Raw genomic sequence first — 20,598 nt, forward strand, 5'->3', positions numbered from 1 at the left:
CAAAAAAGTTTGACTCTTGAATAACTATCCAGATTTGAATTTTCACCACTACCCCCCAACACACACACACACCACTACTTGTTCTGAGATAGAGAATTCATCCTAAACACGATTAAAATCCCCAGGCAAATTCTATACGAGCCATGAGTGCAATAATATATCTGACCAAGATGATGTGTCTTTACGCACAATTTCTGGTAATGCTACAAAGGACAGCTAAGTAGACAATGCACACAGCACTGCTGACTGTAAGCTCCATCTGACTTCACCTTCACCAGAACCTTCATTGGAAAGTTCCATTCCATTCTCTTAGTTGCATTACAGCCAACAAATCACAAGATTAGCAAGGAAAAGCCAGAGGCAGGCAGGAAGGGAGACAAAAACAAAAAGGCTGGGATAGAGTCCTTTTCGGGTTATCCAAATGCAGGTTGCATTTCTTTGCGCTCGGCACCCGGTACTCGGTGATTCTCCCTCATCCTGTTTCCGAGGCTAATAACCTGTCAGTTATAGCATTCTTACATGAATCAGTGTTTTTCTTATATTGTCATCTTTGAGAATTAAATGCATGACCAGATTATTCATTCAAAGACATGGTATTTGGGGTCCCATGCTGATATCGAGTACTCTTTGAGGCTTTTTGCAAAAGCCCTTATCTGTCTGTAGTGTTGGGGGAGGGACAGCGCATTTCCCAGGTCACCAAAAAGGATGGCTCAGCTGAAGAAGGAAAGCAGCACTATGGAAGACTCTTTCTGAGACCTGGCATAGCAGATCAGAGAGGATCGCATGGGAGCACAGGGTAGAAGCAAATGGGAGGATCTTCTCTTGTCTTAGTCTGCAAGGAAGATGGCCGGCTTCACTTTTTTGAAGGTTTGGTTTGAGTTCGGTGTTTTACAAATGAGAAAGGATGGCACACAAAATGTAACTGACTTACCCGAGGCCACACAGCGAGTCAAGGGCAAAGCTGAGGAAAGAATCCACTGGTCCTCAGTCGGAGTTCAAAGGCGTGTCCCTCATCTAACTCTACGCTATGAGCCCACTCCGCCTCTGCACTCTCCTCCCCACCACATGGTGCCCAAGGGGTTTCTCAGACCATAAACACGCTACCTCAACTCACTCATCTCTTGTCCATAATACAAAGGCCAAGAATTGGTGACCTAAGTCCTTAGTTGCATCACCTGAAGAATAAATGATCCTTACCCCAAAGGACGCTGTATTCTTATTATATGATTTTTGCTCTTAATATATTTAGATTCCTTGCTGGTTTGTATAATAGGAAAAGAGGACACCAACGGCTGAAATACATCATCCTATAAATGGAAATATCCTGAGTACAAAATCCAAGAAACGAGAGTATCTAGGCCTACCAACAGTTTTTCAGGCATTGTTCTGTATAAAACACTGGAAGAACCAACCTCTCGTGTACTTTTCCTTTCTCGTCTCCTAGAGTGACAGTCACTGTGCGCACTCTGTCCAAATCAAAGCCCGTGTCGTACTGGTGGAAGTCAGATGTGATCCAGCCCACCCACACGTTAGCAGGCTCTTGTCCAGGAAAGATCCTCACTGAGTAATAGTACTGTGGAGACAGGGGAAGCAAGTGTGGGCAGTGTGATGCAAGACAAAACAAAATGGGGGTGTCATCTGGGCCTGTGAATTACCCAGGCATTTACTTCTTTACTTAAGAGCATTTGGCTGAATTAGAATAGCACGGGCAAAGGGGGCTAGTATTCAAAAGTATTATGATCAAATGGTTATAAGTATTTTCTGTTCTTCTAGAAGATCAAGAACACACGTTGGGCAGTTTACAACTGTCCATCATTACAATTCCAAGTTATTCTGACCTCCACAGGCACCCACCCACATACACAGCATATTCACTCGCTCTCTCTCTCTCTCTCTCTCTCTCTCTCTCTCTCTCTCTCTCTTTCTCCTTCACACACACACATATACATATACACACACATACAGACACACACACATACACATATACACACATACAGATACACACACATACACACATATACATATATACACACAAAGAAATAAAAAATTCAGATTATCTGTGAGAACATGACAAATAATGGGAGGTCTGTGCACTCCAAGGTATGTGTGTCATCATATGTACATGTAGTTTTATATATATCATATACATACACACACAAGATAGCATTAATTTGTTAGACAGGTAAATTTTCAATTCCTAAGTGTCTGCAAATTCATGAGAGCTTCACTTTGGTTATAGGCCTCTTTGTATATGTGTGGCTTCACCTTACTCTTATATGTAACATTCCAAAATCTGAAGTCATTTCTTTGGCTTCTTTGAGGCATGAGCATCAAACTCAAACAAGGATGCACCCAGGGACCAGAGAGGCAGCTCAGCAGGTACCAGCACTGGTTGCTCTTGCAGAGTACTCAGCTTTCGTTCACAACGCTCACATGATGGGTTAGAGCTACCTGAAACTCAGTTCCAAGGGATCCAGTGCCCTCTTCTGCTGTGTGTCCACTATTACTCATGCACACCATGTACATATTTGCATGCAAGCAAACATTTACACATATAAAACAAAAACAAACACCCTTTAAAAAGTAACACAGAACCACTCTACAGAAGATACAGCTACTTTTTTTCCAATTTGGCATTCTAGATGCATAGTTCTGAAGATTCGAAATGGCAGAGGTCATACATGAAAAGTATGATCTGCTCTCAGACAGTTTGCTAAGATCTACTTAATTATATGGACTATGAAAAGCCCAGTGGAATTTTCAAATTTCATCAAGAAATTTGAACATCAGACTAGACGTCCAAACCTGAATTATAGATATCCGTAAGGACAGTTACTTTAAATAGTTCTCATGTCTTAACAGACATCACAATACAAGCTTTGCTTCAAAATTTCTATCCCTAAAATACGTTAAACAGTATAAGCAAATAATTGCATTTAAAATGTAATTCAGCTGAGTGTGGTGGCACGTGCCTATAATACCAAGTACTACAAAGGTTGAGGCAAGAGGATCGAGAGTTCAAGGGCAGCTTTAACTACAGAGGGAGATATCATCTCCAAAAACGAAACAAGGGCTGGGGACAGTTGACAGAGTGTTTGCATATTATGCAGAAAGCCCTGGATACCACCCCCTAGTACCACAAAACCTGGGAGTGGTGACATAAGATTATATGTCTATAGCACATGGCACATAGGAGATGGAAGCAGGATGATCTGGGGTTCAAAGTCATCTTCAGCTACAAAGCCAGTTCAAAGCCAGCCTGAGCTCAGCAGACCCTGCCTTACCCCCCGCCCCCGCCCCCCTAAAAAAACCAAAATGAAAAAAATGTTTCCAATAACAATATATCAAATATTGGAGATGGAAAGTACACGGAGTGCTTTAGGCACGTACCGTGGATGTCTGCATCAGGTACTCATAGTCATCCCGGTCATCAGCAAGCACATCTTCAGTGAGCCGCGCAGAATGGCTTGTGCTATAATCCGGCTTCGTCCTTCTAAGCAGGAATCTGCAACATGCGAGAGGAGGAATAAGTGACAGCAGCATGCTCTGCCCACTTTGCATAGGAGAACATGAGCCAAAATGTCTTCAGTGGGACATTCTCCTTCCCAGGGGACATCTGGCGACAGTGGGAGATGGGTTTGGTTGTCCCAATTTGGAGTGGAAAACTCTGCACCTAGCAGGTATATGTGAGGGGAATCACCCAACACCCTTTTAAATTCTTAGGGGGGAATCTCTATAACGAAAAACGGCCTGACCAGAGCGGCAATAGCACTGCGTTTGAGCATCACTGATCAATGCAGAAAGAGATACTAAAGCAACTTACATTTACTATCAAAAACAGTATTGACAGCAATGAGCAACCTTCCTAATACTGAGACCATTTAATACAGTTCCTTATGTGTGGTAAGCCCCAACCATAAAATTATTTTGTTGCTACTTCACAGCTGTAATTTTGTTACTATTATGAATTACCATTATGTAAATATCTGAAATGCAGGATATCCAGTTATACAACCCCCCAAAGGGTCACAACCCACAGGTTCAGAACCACTGACTTAGAGGGATAATCTCAACTAAAAATGTAAATATAGATAAATCTGAACAGATGGCATTTGGGCTCACAAAGTAGAAAAACTTTCCTATGTCTGTTATGCTCCTCTGTAAAATCTTTTGAGAATGAATAAATGAATGAATGAATGAATGAATGGGAGGAAGATGAATACTAAAAATCCTTTACCCCCTTCTCCAGATTGAGCCACTTGGTAGCCATATACAGCATACTGTAGCTGAGCTCAGTGGTTCACACCTGTAGGGACAACACATGGGAGGCCCACACGAGAAGATTGGCATGAGCTCCAGGCCAGTCTGGCATACAGACTGAGATTCTGTCTCAAAATATCCAGACCAAGGGTAGAGAGATGGTATATTAGGTAAAGTGCTCGCCACACAAACCTGAGACCTGAGTGCAGGTCATCAGTACCCATGTAAACAGCCAGGTGCAAAAGGCCTAGAACTGGAGGGGCACAGAGACAGGTAGATTCCTGGTGCCCACTGGACAGAAGGACTAGCAGAACCGGCAAGCTCCAGGTTCTGTGAGAGACTTTGCCCCCCCCCCCAAAAATAAGGTAGAGAATGAGAAGCGTATTCAACTGAGCATCTCCTCTGGCCTACACACACACACGCACACACACACACACACACACACACACTGAAGTGCAAGTGTACCCACACAAACAGAACCCCAGCCCAGACAAGCCATCACACTATCTCTGCTAATCACCTTTGCTTTAGGCGTGAAGGCTTTTCCTGAGCATAATCTTTGTGGTTATTAAACTCCGGCTTCGGGGTTTCTTTGTCCTTGTCAAGGCGGTCAGGCACCAAATGGCCGTGAGCTGTCTTCATCAGAACCTCAAAGTCAGAGTCCACATCATAATCCTCCAGGTCATTCTTGGGTCCGTAGAGGCCTGCACCAGGGAGCCCTCCTGCCACCGTCTTCGAGAAGACCTCAGCACACTCAATGGGCATGCTCAGGCGATAAAACATGATGTCAGTGTTGCTGTTCTGAGAACCAAAGGACTTCTGAGTGACTTTCAGACACGGGGAACTGTCTATGGTGCCATCTATTCTTGTTACCTAGCAGATGAAGGAGACTGTTAGTTTTGAGTGTCAACTCAACACAAAGTGGAGTCACTTGGGAAAAGCAATCATCTGGACAATGTTGGCGTGTGAGCATGTCTATGAAATAATCTTCACTGGGTGGACTGAGGTGGGAAGACCTGCCCACCAGTGGTGGCACTATTCCCTAGGCAAGGAACCTTGGACTGTCTTAGAGAGGAGAAAGTGAGCTGAGCACATGCATACATGTAATCACTGCCCCCTCTTCCTAATGACTGTGATATAACCAACTAACTCCCTCCAATTCCCACCGCTGGGACTCTCCCTCTGTGATGAACTGGAACCTGAAACCTGAAGCCTGGAGCTGGGAGCAAAAACAAATTCTTTCTTCCCTATGTTGTTTTTGTCAAGATAATTTTATCATGCAACATGAAACAAAACTAGAACATCATAGTTCCCATTCTAATCACCACTGTTAATCTCCTGAAGTTTTCAATAATCAATGCATTTCATGTAGAAAGGCCCCAAAGATGATCCACCTCAAACAGCATTTTGTAAGAGATTGTAAAGCTAGAGGCACTATGCTGTGGTTATATACTCAGACCTATCTGCCCACTGGTTCCACGTCTGTGCTTCACCCAAAACTCCATGCAGAATATCTGGGGAAAGTACATTTGTACTGAATATGACCACTTCTTTCTCATTAGCAATATAACAAAGGTATTTATATAGCACTTACATTGTATTATATATCATAAGTAATTTAGGAACTTCTGACATTGCATAGGTTGATTTGTGTAGGTTCTGTAGGAATGCTGTCCTTTTGTATGAGGGACTTGGGCAACTGCAGATGTTGGTATCCAAGGGAAACATACAATCAATTCCCTGTGGATAAGCTAAGGATAGCTATAATAATTTAGTCCTGCCCTAACTCTAAAGACAGGTTGACCAGTTCATGTCACAGAATACACATCCAGGTCTATCCAAGCACTGTCAGTGCATAAAATTAGATTTTTCATCAGCAGATAAGCTACAGTTACTGGATAAAGAGCCCAAGGAGAGATCAATCCTTTCCTTAGATTCATTACTATGTAACACATATCAATTAGCATTTTAATATCTTCACAACCACTGTTCAGTGGACATTCCTATACATAAAGATTTTCCACTTCTAGTTTTGAGAAAAGGCTTGATTATTCAAGGAAAAGCAAACCTCGATGTGTTCATGGTTTGATGGGACCTGGAGGAACTGGGGAAGCCGCTTGCTCAGCCACATGGTGATGTCCCTGTTAGTGTTAACAGCAAATGGCTCATAGCCTTCTTGTAAGCCACAGATGGTGAAATATTTCAGAGTGCTGACATCCTTCCCGAAGTTCATCCTGCCTACTTGTGCCACCCCGAGGCTGCACACAGGGATGAAGCCTGCAATAAAAACAGGAATCAACATCTTTAGCATTTAGTGAGAGAGTCTCTTAGCCAGGCATTGCAAGCAGATCGCTTCCCAAGTCCTGGATCGGAAAAAACATCAACCTAGAAAGAACACAGTGCAACAAAGAAACGGCTGACATTATGAGAGTAGAGGTATATGATCCCGACATCATGGTTTACTAACTACAGTCCCTGTAAAAGTTCATTCTTCCACCCGACCTCCAGGAATCTTGGAATGTCCATTCTTACAAGGACCCCTCCCCGCTGCTTCCACAATCATCAGGTGTACATCCTTCTTTCATTAGTGAAGGAGAGGAAAGTTCAAGAACCAAGGGGGGTGTGGCCCCCTTTGCCTTGTTCTTCAGCTAGTCAAAGGGCTCGATATATCACAAGGCCAGACATGACCAGTGCCATTGGCTTCTTTGTAAGTATTCTCAAGGAGAAAATGGCTGGAGGCAAACATTTTAAAGGTTTCTAGGCTAGAAAGATGGCTCAGAAATTAAGAGCATGTACTGTTCCTACAGAGACATGGGTACAGTTCTTAGCACCCACATGCAGACTCACAACCATCCATAATTCCAGTTCCAGGGTATGCAACACTTAATTTTGGACTTCTTGAGCACAAGGTACCATGGTACATACACATACATGCAGGTAAAACACCTATACATATAAAAAAAAACCAAAAAATTTTGAAATGTTCACAGTTACTCTGATCTTTGAGGAGACTATCTTTTTCCTCCTGTGATGAGTTAAGAGTAGACCTGAGGAAAAATGTATACAAATGCATGTATATCTATAGATGTGTGTATATATGTATTATACATAGGTTATATATGCACATAGATACAATATACCTAAATGAAATGAACACATATACACATCACATACACAAACATATGAATTTGCACACATAGCAGTAAACAATGGGATAAAAACTAATAAAATACTTGATAAGTTAACCTAACAAAAGGCAGAATCAGCTAATCTTCCCATTATTAGATAAGATCAAAATTGTCTTAATACTGCTAACTGTTTATTTGAGATCTTTGGGATCTACTGTTGATGATGTTAGATAGTGTTACTTTTGCAACAGATGTGGGATGCCTCTTTCCAAGTGGAAAATAATTTTTATGCTCCTCATTTCTCACCATAGTGTTTCACATTAACACTGGGCAGCCAGCACACAAGCAAAGCCTATTGCACAGCTTAGCGTGTTCAAGTAGGTCCCACAGGAAGACAGTGGGCTTCACACTTTCTTCCTTCTTGGAGGTACTGGAAGCATTAGGCAATATCTCCGTATCAGAAGACAATAAAAATTATGTCAAAGACTCCCCACATTAGATAGCCCAACCTCTGTGCCATAAGACAGTAACAGACATGTCAGTAATGGCACTGAAGAGATGGCTCAGAAGTTAAGAGCAGACGCTGTTCTACCAGAAGACCTGAATTCAGTTCACAGCAGTCACATGGGCTGCTCACAACGGCTGTATCTCCAGCTCTTGGGATCCAATCCCTTCTATCTCCAAGAGCAGTGGCGTACTCATGGCTTACCCACACATAGACATACACACATACAAAATAAAAACATAATAAAGTAAATCTTAAAATAAGAATGCACAGTGTTTCCTGTCTGTTTCCGAAGGTATAGATGCAAAGGAATGGCTGGGCAGTGGTGCTGCCACCAAGGAGAGGGGAGGACACATCCAGATGAACACCGAGAAGTGTAAATTAGCAGTTTGTGGTTAAATGTGAATCAGCTGCAGCTGTGCCTGACAGCCCACGCTCCAGCAGTCAGAAAGTTGCTGCAAATAAGGGTCCCCAAGGAATCAAAGGGATGGACGGGATAAATCTAACAGATGGGAGACACATGAACTTTATGCATGCCAATTAGGAAGTGTAACCCACCATCTTACACCACTGAAGAGGCAAAGAGTCAGCTCCTTGGTCAACGGGCATTTATTTATTTCAGATCACTGTGCTTGTAGGAGAGTTATCGGCTGATAACATTCTGGAGACTTGAAAGTATCTCCATGGGGGACTTCTGAGTGCTAATTGTACTTCTCTGACCTTTTTTTGTACAATTAAAATAGTTTAATTTTTAAAATTAAGTTAACTAGTGATATATACAAAAAGTTACATATGGAAAAAGACATTAAATCTGAATAAAGATTCAGAAGTCTACATTGCTTTCATTATAAATGTATAGACAAATAAGTATATATATATACATATATATTATGGAATAATATCTAGATTTTGAAAGTTTATTCTTCAATGGTTCATTCATATATAAGAAAATATTCATAGAAATGCATTTCACAAAGCAAGCACTCTAGTTCCAGGCAGGGAGACACCAGAATGTTTATCCAAAAAAACTTCTTTTAGAAAGACTTTTGATATAGGAGGGTCTTCTTTCTATGTGTTGCTTTTATTGGTCAAATAAAGAGACTTCCTTGGCCTTTTGATTGGACGGCAGCTTAGATAGGTGGAGTAGACAGAACAGAAGGCTGGGAGAAAGAAAGCAGAGTCAGGCAGATGCCATGGCTCTCCTCTCCGAGACGAACATAGGTTAGACTCATCCCGGTAAGCCACAGTCACGTGATGATATATAGATTATTAGAAATGGGTTAATTAAGATGTGAGAGTTAGCCAAGAAGAGGCTAGATATAATGGGCCAGGCAGTGTTTAAATGAATACAGTTTCTGTGTAATTATTTCGGGGGTAATCTAGCCGGGGACCGGGCGGAAACGCAGCCTTCCACTCCATTTACTACAGACTTTTAATATTTCTTGGTTTCTCTTTTCATGTCCCTTGACAAATTTCTCCCATCAAATGTGTGTTTTCTTAGGAAAACAAGGGACAGTTTCCATCACAATACTTCACTTGCTAAAACAGCACATGGCTTCATCCTTTCCAGGAAGACATGTGCTGGAATAAGAGGGATACAATGACTTGCATGGTATATTCTTCAAGTCTGACACTCAGTGCTGTGTGGTGAGCCCCATGCAAGAACTCTGCACAAGAAACCCTGCTTATCCCTCTGAACAGGCGTGAGATTTATGTGGGACATGTTGCTCATATTCATTGAGAAACCACACGTTTCTTTGACAAATACCTGCTGCCATGTGCCAGAAACTAGAAATAAAGTTGACTAACACAGAGATACTAGCCCCAAACTGCTCACCAGTCACTGAGGGGTCAAAAAGATATAGAAAAAGGTTAACCAAATACCATGGTATCTTTCCAAGAAGATGAGGTATTTGGACCAGAGGAAGGATGGAAAAGGAGAGATCAATAACATCTCAGAACTGTTAGTATCTAAGAGCAGGTCATTCAGGCAGTCAGTCCTGTGGAAAGATTGACAAGAGCCTGACACTCAGCTCTCAGTCTTAGCTCCACTCAAAATACCTACTGGACTCTTTGCCTGTTGTATATAATCTGAGATTTAATCCCTTTTCCTTTAACACCTACATGATAGGAATAAGTTTAATAACTAAAGATTTATTGTAAAGAACAAATCTTGAAAAAAAAACAACAAAAAACAAAAAAATAGAGTCAGATTAGCCAGATCCAACATCTATCCATCTCAAAGAACTTCTACACATTTAGAATAGCCATACTGGAGCATGGAGCTTCAGACACATGCACAAACACATGCATGCAAGACACAAATGAATCAGGAAAGAGCAATAAAACTAATTAACAACGTTGAAATGCAATCATTTTAGGTGGCATATACAAGAATGACTACATTATTTCTTATGCTGTTTTAGAGCTAACATTACTCAAGGAGTTGGTAAAGATAATTAAATTTCATTAAAAATGCTTATGCTTTAGAACAGCCTTTATAATAAGCTTTAAAGAGATTTATTTTGATAACATCCTTTCAATTCTTTATGAAGGAGGGAAATATACCAAACATCAACTTTCTCTTTATTTCTATATAATTTTATAAAATGTTTGTTTTTAATGTGTATATGTGTATGCCTGAATAAATTTTTGTGTACCAAATGTGTCCACTGAGACCAGAACAGAAGATGGTGTCAGATCCCTTAGAACTAGAGATACAGCATGGTGAGTCACCTACAAATACAAGCTTGTGGATGCTGGGAACTGAAGACAGGTCTTCTTCAACAGAAGTAAGTATTATTATTATTATTATTATTATCATTATTCAATGAGCCATCTCTCTAGTCCATTTCTATATAATTTATTCATATAAATTATAGAAGTAACGTGAGTATAGGTTCTTTTTTCATCAAATTCATACTAATAGATTGAATATGTACATACATGTATATATGTGTATGATACACACATATAAATAATTTAACATAGCTATAATGCAAATAAAACTTTATTTACAAAAGCAGATGGTGGACAGGGACTTGTACAAAGCTAACCTTGCTAATCCAAAGTTATATATAATATGATATGGTATGATATGATATAATATACATAATATATATGATATACTTCCAAAGAAAGTCATCCTTTCAATGGCTCTTAGCATAATTAACACAGATGAGCTCAACTGATTATATCAGTCTGAGCCACGCCCCAATCTGTTCAGATATTGTGTGTGTGTGTGTGTGTGTGTGTACATATATATATTCTTATGGTGAAGTTGTTTCTTGTAGTATAAGACAGATGGCTTTGACTTTGACAGCTTTTCCTTTCTGGTGCAAGCCTCTGTCCCCACAGCAGAGCATCTGTGGTGAGCATACAAGCACAGCCTAGAAGATGACAGTTTCCAGGATGTGAGTCAAAACACAGCCATAAAAACCTACAGCTCAAGCTATAACCAAAGGAAGCTAGAACAGGCCATAAACACTTCCCAAGAATTAGCAAATGCCTCATTCTTTAACCTTCCTGAACTAAAAACAGGAATCCACATATACAATGCCAGCTAGGTAGGCCAAAATTTTATTTCACATAAATCTGAATTGGGGGTTAGAAGAAAAGGAAAGCTAATGGTTCCTTGTGCTCAACGGTGTTCTGATAATTTGTGACCATCTTCCCGTGCATTATTTAATATTTACCCCATTTTCCCTAGCAATATAACAGTCAAGTTATTAAGTCATTTTTCTGGGGTCTAACAATTAAGAGACTGTCATAAATTATGTGCTAATTAGTATTAATACTGTATTAGGTTTCATTGCAGAATTTGTTTTTATTGAGTCTCTCTTCCTTTTTTATACACCCTCCTACCACCCTATGTCCTTCCAGCCCCAGTACCCTCCTTTTGGGCTTCCTGTCTCACATGTTCTATGACCCTCAAAACTTCCCCACCATGGTTCTTCTTCTTGTTTCAGACCTACATATAAGCAGAACTATGTTCATACATATGCACATATTCAAACATTAAAAACCAGGACCCGCATATTAGAAAGAACACGTCATTTGTCTGAGTCTGGGTGAATTTTCAGTTCTATCTGTTTTCTTGAAGAACTCATGTTTTTACCTCAGAATCAAATCAAATTGTGTATATATGCCATATTTTCACTATACGTGCATCAGTTGATGGACATCTAGGCTGATTCCATTTTCTGGCTATTGTGACTAGAGCAGCAATGAACGTATGTGAACATGCATGCCTGTAGTCAGACAGAAAATATCTTGAGCATCTTCCCAGTGATAAAGCTGGCCTACATGGTAGTTCTTCATTTAATGTTATGCAAAATCTCCACACTGGTTTCTATATGGTAGTATCCATACACTGAGTGGTACTTAAAAGTGTCAACCTCCTCAACAAACTTCAATCTGTATGAAGAGGAGACCTGGTTTTAGTCACCTTTGTCCCCCCAGACTCTGGGAGAAGGGCTGAGCCATGTTAGATTCTCATTCCTCTTTTGTGAAGTTAATGGACAAAAAAGTGCTGTAAACCGCTGATGAACCAGGGGTATCCCGAATGAAAAGTCAATGCTGTGGGGAGCCACGTCACTGGCCACCATTTGTTTCGTCTTAGGCACAGACATCTCCACCTCATCAAAACCCTCTCTAAGCGGGATAGACGTCTTTTCTGCTGAGATCATCTCAGCGCCTGCCGGATCAGATCGGTCTCATGGCACCCAGCAATTTACAGCTGCAGCTCATGTGCCCACTCGCCCTAAAACGACTACGGGAGCTCACCATGCCTCAGAACAAACCGCGGCATGGTACAGACGGCAAACACAAACGACAGGAGACTACCAGGGTGCTTACCATCGCCAACATCAAAGTCCTTGAAAGCCAGCTCGGAGCCTGAGTCATCCAGCAGGATCTCGCCATTCAGAGTGAACATCATGGTGTGTTCGTTCATATCAACCATACAGCCCACGACATCACCTGCTTGCCAAGAGCGCCCGTAGTGTTCATTGCCCTGGTGCCACCGCTGGGCCTGTGGGGGAGGGGCGGGGGGGGGGAAAGAGTTCCGTGTCACAGTCAGACAGATGAACAGCAGTAGGGTGATCTCAGTCTTGGGATAGAGGGAAGTCTGGGAACTCTAAACCCTAATGCAATCAGAGGGTGGGGGATTACAAACAAACCAAATGATACTCCAAGCTTCTGAGAGTTAATCTAACCATATGTACCATGCACTCTTATAGTTTACTTTTATAAACTATAATGAATGCTTCCCATGATATGGGTTGCTTTTCTCTACTCCCATTGTACAAACAAGAGCTGGCAATCATGCTCGGTACCAACCACTGGGAAAAAAACAACAACAAAACGTTCTCATGTTTGCCTCTCTCAAAATATGATTCCTCTTTTTGGGACCACTTTCGATACCACTTAAACAAGAATGGGATTCTGGAAACTTCTCTATTCCTTCTTAACATCAGAAAAGCTTCAAATTGCACCTAAAATACTCTGAAAATATCTGTGAAAATAACAAGCCCCAAACCAAACATGGATACCATCCCATTGATATACAAAGCAAAATATCTATTATAAACACAGTTGGATACAGAATTTCCATAAATGTGAGTTTGGGATACACTAATTTATAGGAACAAAATTACTCATAGGAGTTATTTTGTCACGTAAATCCTTTCAATTTATTTGGAAGTACCACCTTCATTGTGATTTGCTATATAATGTGTTATTACACTTGTATAAAATACTGATAAAATTATTCTTGATGTAACATGCTATTTTTAAATTTTTCAACTGAATTTGCATTAAAAGGCATTACAGTTCAGAGTTCCCCTAACATCTCTATTGTCTCCTTGCCCCACCTGTGTCCCCTAGGTTGAGCATCTTTTCCTGTCTATGGGTTGCTGGGTGAAAAGGGAACTTTAATTTCTAAAGGTTGTTTCTTGCTATGGTTCACTATATCTGATCACCAAAGCAAGAATGAAACCAAAGCTGCCTTGTTTATTGGTTTAGTCAAGGTCCCCCTCTATGAAGCCCAGGTTGGCTCTGAACTCCGGTCTCAGCTTCCTTGGGATTAAAGTATACACCACCACCTTGGCTTCCTGACCACTTCTGAAAGACAAGGAAGAGTTGTCTCTTTGACAACTTTTTGGCAAATTTCACTGTCTCTGTAGGGCAGGGAAAGAGTCCTGAGATGACTACAAGGACGTGTCCGAGGTCTGCTGTGTAACCGGCGAGGGACCTCTGGGATCCATGCAAGCAGGATAGGCCAGGTCTCAGCAAAGCTACTCACCTTAAAGCCATCAAAAGCAAAGGCACGTTCATCAGAACCCAGCTCTAGATCTGGCTGGCAGCCTGGCCTGCTCCAGCCCACCCGCATGTCTCCAGCAGTGACTGCCTCGAACTCAAAGTACCAGCGTCCAGCCTTCACCGCATAAGTCTTCTCAGCCCTGAAGATGCGGAACCTCTCGCCAGTGCCGCTGCTCACCTCAGCTCTCGCGGCTGTGGGTTCGAGAGACTGGAGATCATTGGGTGGGAAGCTGAGAGAAAAGCAGGGCTTGACCTAAACTCAGTCATAAAACCCACAGGGAGGACAACTACTCCACTCCACCCCATCTCCTGCTCCACCATCTGCCCTCAGGTCTGTCAGGTAGAAGCATCTGGTAAAGCAGAAAGCCAGGCAGAGCTTCCGGGGAAAGCTGGGGAGAAACTCAGTAACTGACTTCACAGGTGAGCTTCCCCCTTGTGCCCCTTTCAGAGAACGAAAGCCAATAAGGCCTAGTTGCTTAGTTCTTGTGGTTCAGAAAAAGAAGATGACATGAACTTGAAGTCGTAAATGGGAAAAAATGCATTAAAATAAATAAATTGCCCTGCAAATAAATAAATAATAAACGTGTAACTGGCCTGCCTATGCCTCTCCCTTTGGCTACCACACTATTTAAACAGTGGATCACCAGAAATGGGGGTACCCCAATCTCCTCCTAGGAAAAGAAAAAGTTAAAGTTCTGTGGTGGCAAGAAGAACGTCTGTCTGGGAGAAAGATATAGAACTTATCTTGGGATCCCATGGGAGAGACTGGACTGAGAGGATGTTGGGGGAGGGGGGGCAGTCACCTTCCTGGCCTTCTATTGAAATCTTACCCTCAAGACAAAGGCTGGAAGAACCTGGAAACAGCCTAGGTGCCCCTCAATTGAAGAATGGTTAAAAAAGGTGTGGAACATATACACATTAGAGTTTTACTCAGCGGTAAAAAACAATGACATCTTGAATTTTGCATGCAAATGGATGGAAATAGAAAACGCTTTACTGAGTGAGGTAAGCCGGACCCAAAAAGAGGAACACGGTATGTATTCACTCATAAGTGGATTCTAACCATAATTAAAGGTCTCTGAGCCTATTATTCGTGATCCTAGAGAAGCTAAATAAGAAGATGAACCTGAGGAAGATTATTTAGCTATCCGCCAGGAGGTAGGAAATAGACAAGAGTCCCAGATCCTTCATCTGGCAAAGGACGGCGATACAGACGGAGACCCACATTGGAGCACCGGACTGAGCCCCCCAAGGTCCAAATGAGGAGCAGAAGGAAAGAGAACGTGAGCATGGAAGGCAAAATCAGAGGGAACCTTCATCCGACGATGGATGCCGATACAGACGGAGACCCACATTGGAGCACCGGACTGAGCCCCCCAAGGTCCAAATGAGGAGCAGAAGGAGGAAGAACATGAAAAAGGAAATCAGGACTGCGAGGGATGCTCTCACCCACTGATACAAGGGGACGGATCTAATGAGAGTTTACCAAGGCCAGTTGGACTGGGACTGAACGAGGACGTGATCTAACCAGATTCTCGGAATTTGGCCGGATTCTCTGAATGTGGCTGGCCTGAAGTCTTTCTGAAAAGCCATTGACTATGACAATGGGACTTGTTTCCTCTGCATATACTGGATTTTGGGGATCCAGTCTGTTTGGATACTCACCTTCCTGGACCTGGAGGGAGGGGGGAGGAACTTGAACTTCCCACAGGGCAGGAAACCCTGACTGCCCTAAGGGATGAAGAGGGAGGAGGAGAGGGAGTGGGGGTGGGGTGGGAGAGTGTTGGGAAGAGGGGCGGAAATGGAAACTTTTATAATTTAATAAAATTACTTTCAAAAAAAAAAGACAAAGGCTGAAGAGGGACTGGGGTGGAGGAGGAGGGCTGGAACTATTTGTCCCTCTTCCCAGTGTGGGTACACTAACCCAATCTCTCATTTCTGCTTTTCACATGAATTTGGGTTGTTTAATTGGCGTATCAAGGACAGGTGGCTAAACTACCCTGTGGGGCATAGGCTGGAACCCCGACTCTACTAAAAGGTAGACATTTCTGGGTAAGGAACCAGAAAAGCAGAGGGAGGAAGGGTGAGTGTTGTAAGAGCCGAGAATGACGGCCGACGACTGATGTCCACTACAGGGAAGCTAACAGGCTCTGGGTTAGCATGCAGGCGTTTTCCATTCTCCTACACTTTCAACAGAGGCTGCGATACCGACAAGTGTGTCTAGAGATGAGGCAGAGACACAGTTCCAGATCCAAACCAATGTATGCAAATGGGGAAATGCCTATTTGAATATTCTATACCTACGATGTCCAGGAGGGGGTGCTATCTGCCACCTGTGGGGATTGTGCACTTAAAATGTTATTTATGTCACCGAGACTTCACTTTTCTCGATTTGAGGCACGTTGCAGGTGTGCACCATACTGAAGTGGGCTCCAAAGAATATGTGTGATCCTTTTTTGGAGATGGATATGCATAATTAAATGTTTATTATTTTGTATGTGTGTATATGTCGGCCTGTGTGTATGCGTGTGTGTGTGTGTGTGTGTGTGTGTGTGTGTGTGTGTGTGTGTGTAGTGACTATGAGACTGCGAGAACCAAGGAACCACAGGCCACCTAGACACCTGATACCTACAGCCCGAGTAACCCTGAGAAGGCACAACCCACATTCATCTCGGAGAAGTGGACTGAAGAACTGGTCCACTGAATGGAGAAGGAAGTTAAAGGAAGCCTCCACCCCTGGTTAAGATTTGAGCTGGGACCCAGGGAACAAAGTGTAGTGACTTCAGGTATGTGACACAATGCATAGGAAACAGACCAGAGGAGCTCGCTCTTTCTACTCCGCTGCTGGCAGCTGACATGGAGTTGGCAGATGCCAATAAAGAGCAGCTTTCATCTATTGTCACTTAAAGGATTGGGCAACATTTACAAATAGTAAAAGTTTAATAAGTTGACTATTGAGAGGACATGATCCAACGAAAGTCACTGAAGCTGAGTGTGGTGATACACTGCCCACCTGTAACCACAGCACTTAGGAGACAGAAAAGGCGCTCGAAGCTAGCTGAGCTACATGAGACCTTGTCTCAAAAAGAAAAAAAGCAGGCAGAGCTTGGTGGTAAACGCTTTTAATTCCAGCAGCGGGGAAGGCAGAGGCAGGAGGATCTCCATGAGTTCCAGGTCAGCTAGGGTTGCACAGTAAGACCCTGTCTTAAATAAAATAAAATAAAATAAAATAAATAAAACAATCTAGATAAGCTCCAGAGGTCAACAGTAAAGCACAGTTCACTCATAAGTAGTGGGTGGAACATGAAAGTGAAATAAAGCAAGAGGAAAAACATTGGCTGTCATGTCTGGTGACTCCTGATATGGGCTGGATTAACTCACTACTCCATGGCTGTTTATGAGTGAGTAGGCAGGTGGGAGTTTCAGACACAGAGCTAGAGCACAGCGCAGTGCTGGCTCGCTGCTCACTAGCTAACCCACGCTTCTGAGCACAGCAGACAATGTCTTTAGTTGTGCACCCACTGTTGGGCCTAATGGGCTCCTACCGAGAGTACGTGATCTGTAGATAACCTGGTTAACTTCAGTGGATCACAAAATAAAATGAATAGAGATTAATGAAGGGCTGGAGGGAGGTACAGGGGGAGGAAGGAGGTACGGGGTGGGGAGGAGGGAGGCATGGGGTGGGGAGGAGGGAGGTACAGGGGTAGGAGGGAGGTACAAAAGAGATGGAGTGTGGTCAATATGTATTGTGTACATTCAGGAAGTTGTCTGAAAACTAATTAATTAAAAACATTCCAGTCTATTGCTGAATAAGCAGATTTCTGAGGAAAAAACCTCAGGTTTTGATAACTAAAGCAGCCTCCCCTGTGAACTCATTAGTTGCCCTTGTGGCAAGAGTCAATATAATACAGTAAAAGCCGAACAAAATTAAGAATTCAAATGTTGAGTGCTCAGGAAACTGATGCTGGAGGATTGCCACAAGTTCAAGCCCAGCTTGGAGTACAATCAGCTCCAGCCACCTTAAGATACTCTGAGACCCTGCCTGAAGAAATGCTCGTGTATCCTGAGGAACTGCTTACCAGCCCTTCCTTAAATTGTGGCTGCAGCCACTATAAATAATCTAAGGGACCTAGAACATGAACTGTGACGGTCACACTCAGGACTTGTTTCTGGTAGTTTCCTGTGTTTTAGTTAAATAAGATCTAAGTGTCACCGATAAATTCAACTCATGCTTTTCCAAAGGATGAACTATTTCATTCTCTAGTTAACTAACCAAGCAACTAACCAAGCAATCTGAAACTTTGGTGTGTGTTGTAGCAGCAAACACCTGGGCACAAACACCTGCACAGGACCCCAGCAGGAGCCAGGGAACAGCGATTCTATAAAAGACACAGAACTCCTTTCCAAGCAGAAAAACCCCACAGAGGGCTTGATCACAGACACTTGGAAGGTCACTCTAACTTGTGTGAGTTTGACAAATGAGGTTTATATTAAAAAGTAAATAATATTTGACATTAAAAAAACAAACCCCGTAGCAGGGACCTTTCTCCTGTACATGACCAAGCCTATTGGGACTTGAATGAAGAAAGCTGGGAATTAGATCTGATCCAAGACTATGCTTCCTGGACCCCAGAGCTGGCACGGAACAGCTGGTGACTGATCAGATAGATTGAGGGTAAAGTCGGGTGTTATAGTCTAATGTCCAGTTTCTCACCGGCACACAGGTTTAGGGGCCACTGACCACTAGAGGGCGGTAAGAACCTAACTACATATGAAAACGACAAATTCTACCCAGAAGCAAGGATGGCAGCTTTAGTTTTTAAAAATCTTACACATTATCTAGAATGTGCCAGGTGCATTTACATCATAGTTTTAAAATAATTGGCACCAAACCAGCCACCCTTTCAACTTCCTGGCATTACATTTAATAAAGTAATTCAGATCTTGACAAAAATCTTGTAATGAATAAGAACACATACTACTTTCAGATGTTTTAATCCATCATCGAGAATACTCCAAAGGTACCACAGCTCACATACCGACTGCGAGTTTCATTCAGAATGTGGGAACATTCCCCTAAAAAATGGGGAATAAATTACAGCTATACCCAATTACACAGAGTTAGGCTCAATTTTAGCAACCTTTCCTGCTTTTAACTTGTTCGGATGTAAGCCACAGTGGAAGGGAATGTTACCTTATTTATTGTTATTAAAGTGTGTGTGTGTGTGGTGGGGGGTAACATGCCACCGTGCACACGCAGAAGTCAGAGGCAGCTCTGGGAAGTCTGTTCTCTCCTGTGAACATGTGTTCCAGGGATCGGACTCTGGTCTTCAGGCTTGCACGGGGCGTGTTTTCACCCATAAGCTATCTCTTGGGCCACAAGTTAATATTTTTAATTTTATCTTAAGAAATAACCAGACTGATTTATACCTTAAAATCTTTCACACCTTTTATTCTCTACTTTAGAAAAATCAGCTTTTCCCAAAGGCTTCTCAGCCAGTCCCTCCACCTCCCAGCATCCTCCCCCTCCAATCTGGCCCCTCTCTGTTACCATAGTTATATTTCTATGGTAAACTGGGAGAGCATAGCAAGCTCCTGCTTGTCAGCTTCCTGGGGCTGGTACTCCCTGCTCAAATATTTCCACATTTCTTAGCTAGGTTTTCATATATTCCATGTTTTGCCTTAATCATCCTCCCATCATCCACGACTGCTCTCTCCTCACCTGTTCCCTATATTTAGCCCAAGGATAGAACCATCACCGGCGTCTTTTCATATAACCATACTTACTTATTCTCTGTTAGAAAATGTCTGGCTCTGATCTACAATTGCTGACATTTTGATCCACTCAGTATCTAACTCAGAAAACAATGTCTCCCCTAAATGATACCCCATGTGGTGAGTTAATCTTTTGTACCTACTTTCTGTAATGTGCAACTGAATCTCTATTATGGGGGGGGTTATTAGGCTCAAGGTTACAACCATACAGGAGAAAATGATCTCACCTCCTATTGCAGCACAATGCAAGCCATGCCTAATTGATCACTACTCATGACACTTCAGTAAGACAGAAGGCTGCTAACTATTTCTTTGTGTGTTTGTATGTATTCACATGTGGATGTGCACACATTGGGGATTCAAGAACGTGTGCATGCATGTAAAGCTCTGATATTCCTGTTAGGTGAATCCCTTTATAACGCTCCTATTTTCTGACACAGGACATTACACTGAACATGGAGCTCTCTGGTTCAGTTAAACTAGCAGTATTCTGCATTTCCTGATCTTCTTCTGCCTTACAGTCTTTTCCCTAACTGCTCGGTTAGTCCCAACTCCAAACCAGTCCGCTGTTCTGCTGAGCTTGCTGGAAAACATAGACACAGATACACA

At 42.4% G+C, this 20,598-nt stretch overlaps 1 protein-coding gene across 1 annotated transcript in view; it reads right to left on the reverse strand.

Moving 5' to 3' along the window:
* The window catches only part of Ryr2 (ryanodine receptor 2), a 569,025-nt gene that overhangs the window by 194,194 nt on the left and 354,233 nt on the right, over positions 1-20,598 (reverse strand). Inside the window, exons 28-33 of the mRNA XM_087896432.1 lie at positions 14,198-14,406; positions 12,751-12,925; positions 6,329-6,537; positions 4,781-5,133; positions 3,391-3,505; positions 1,413-1,573 (exon numbers count right to left, since the gene is read on the reverse strand). Coding sequence (XP_087752558.1) covers positions 1,413-1,573; positions 3,391-3,505; positions 4,781-5,133; positions 6,329-6,537; positions 12,751-12,925; positions 14,198-14,406 — 1,222 coding nt within the window. The remainder of the gene's footprint in view (positions 1-1,412; positions 1,574-3,390; positions 3,506-4,780; positions 5,134-6,328; positions 6,538-12,750; positions 12,926-14,197; positions 14,407-20,598) is intronic.

This window comes from Myodes glareolus, chromosome 14, assembly GCF_982192425.1.
Source record: "Myodes glareolus chromosome 14, mMyoGla1.1, whole genome shotgun sequence".
Taxonomy (NCBI): domain Eukaryota; kingdom Metazoa; phylum Chordata; class Mammalia; order Rodentia; family Cricetidae; genus Myodes; species Myodes glareolus.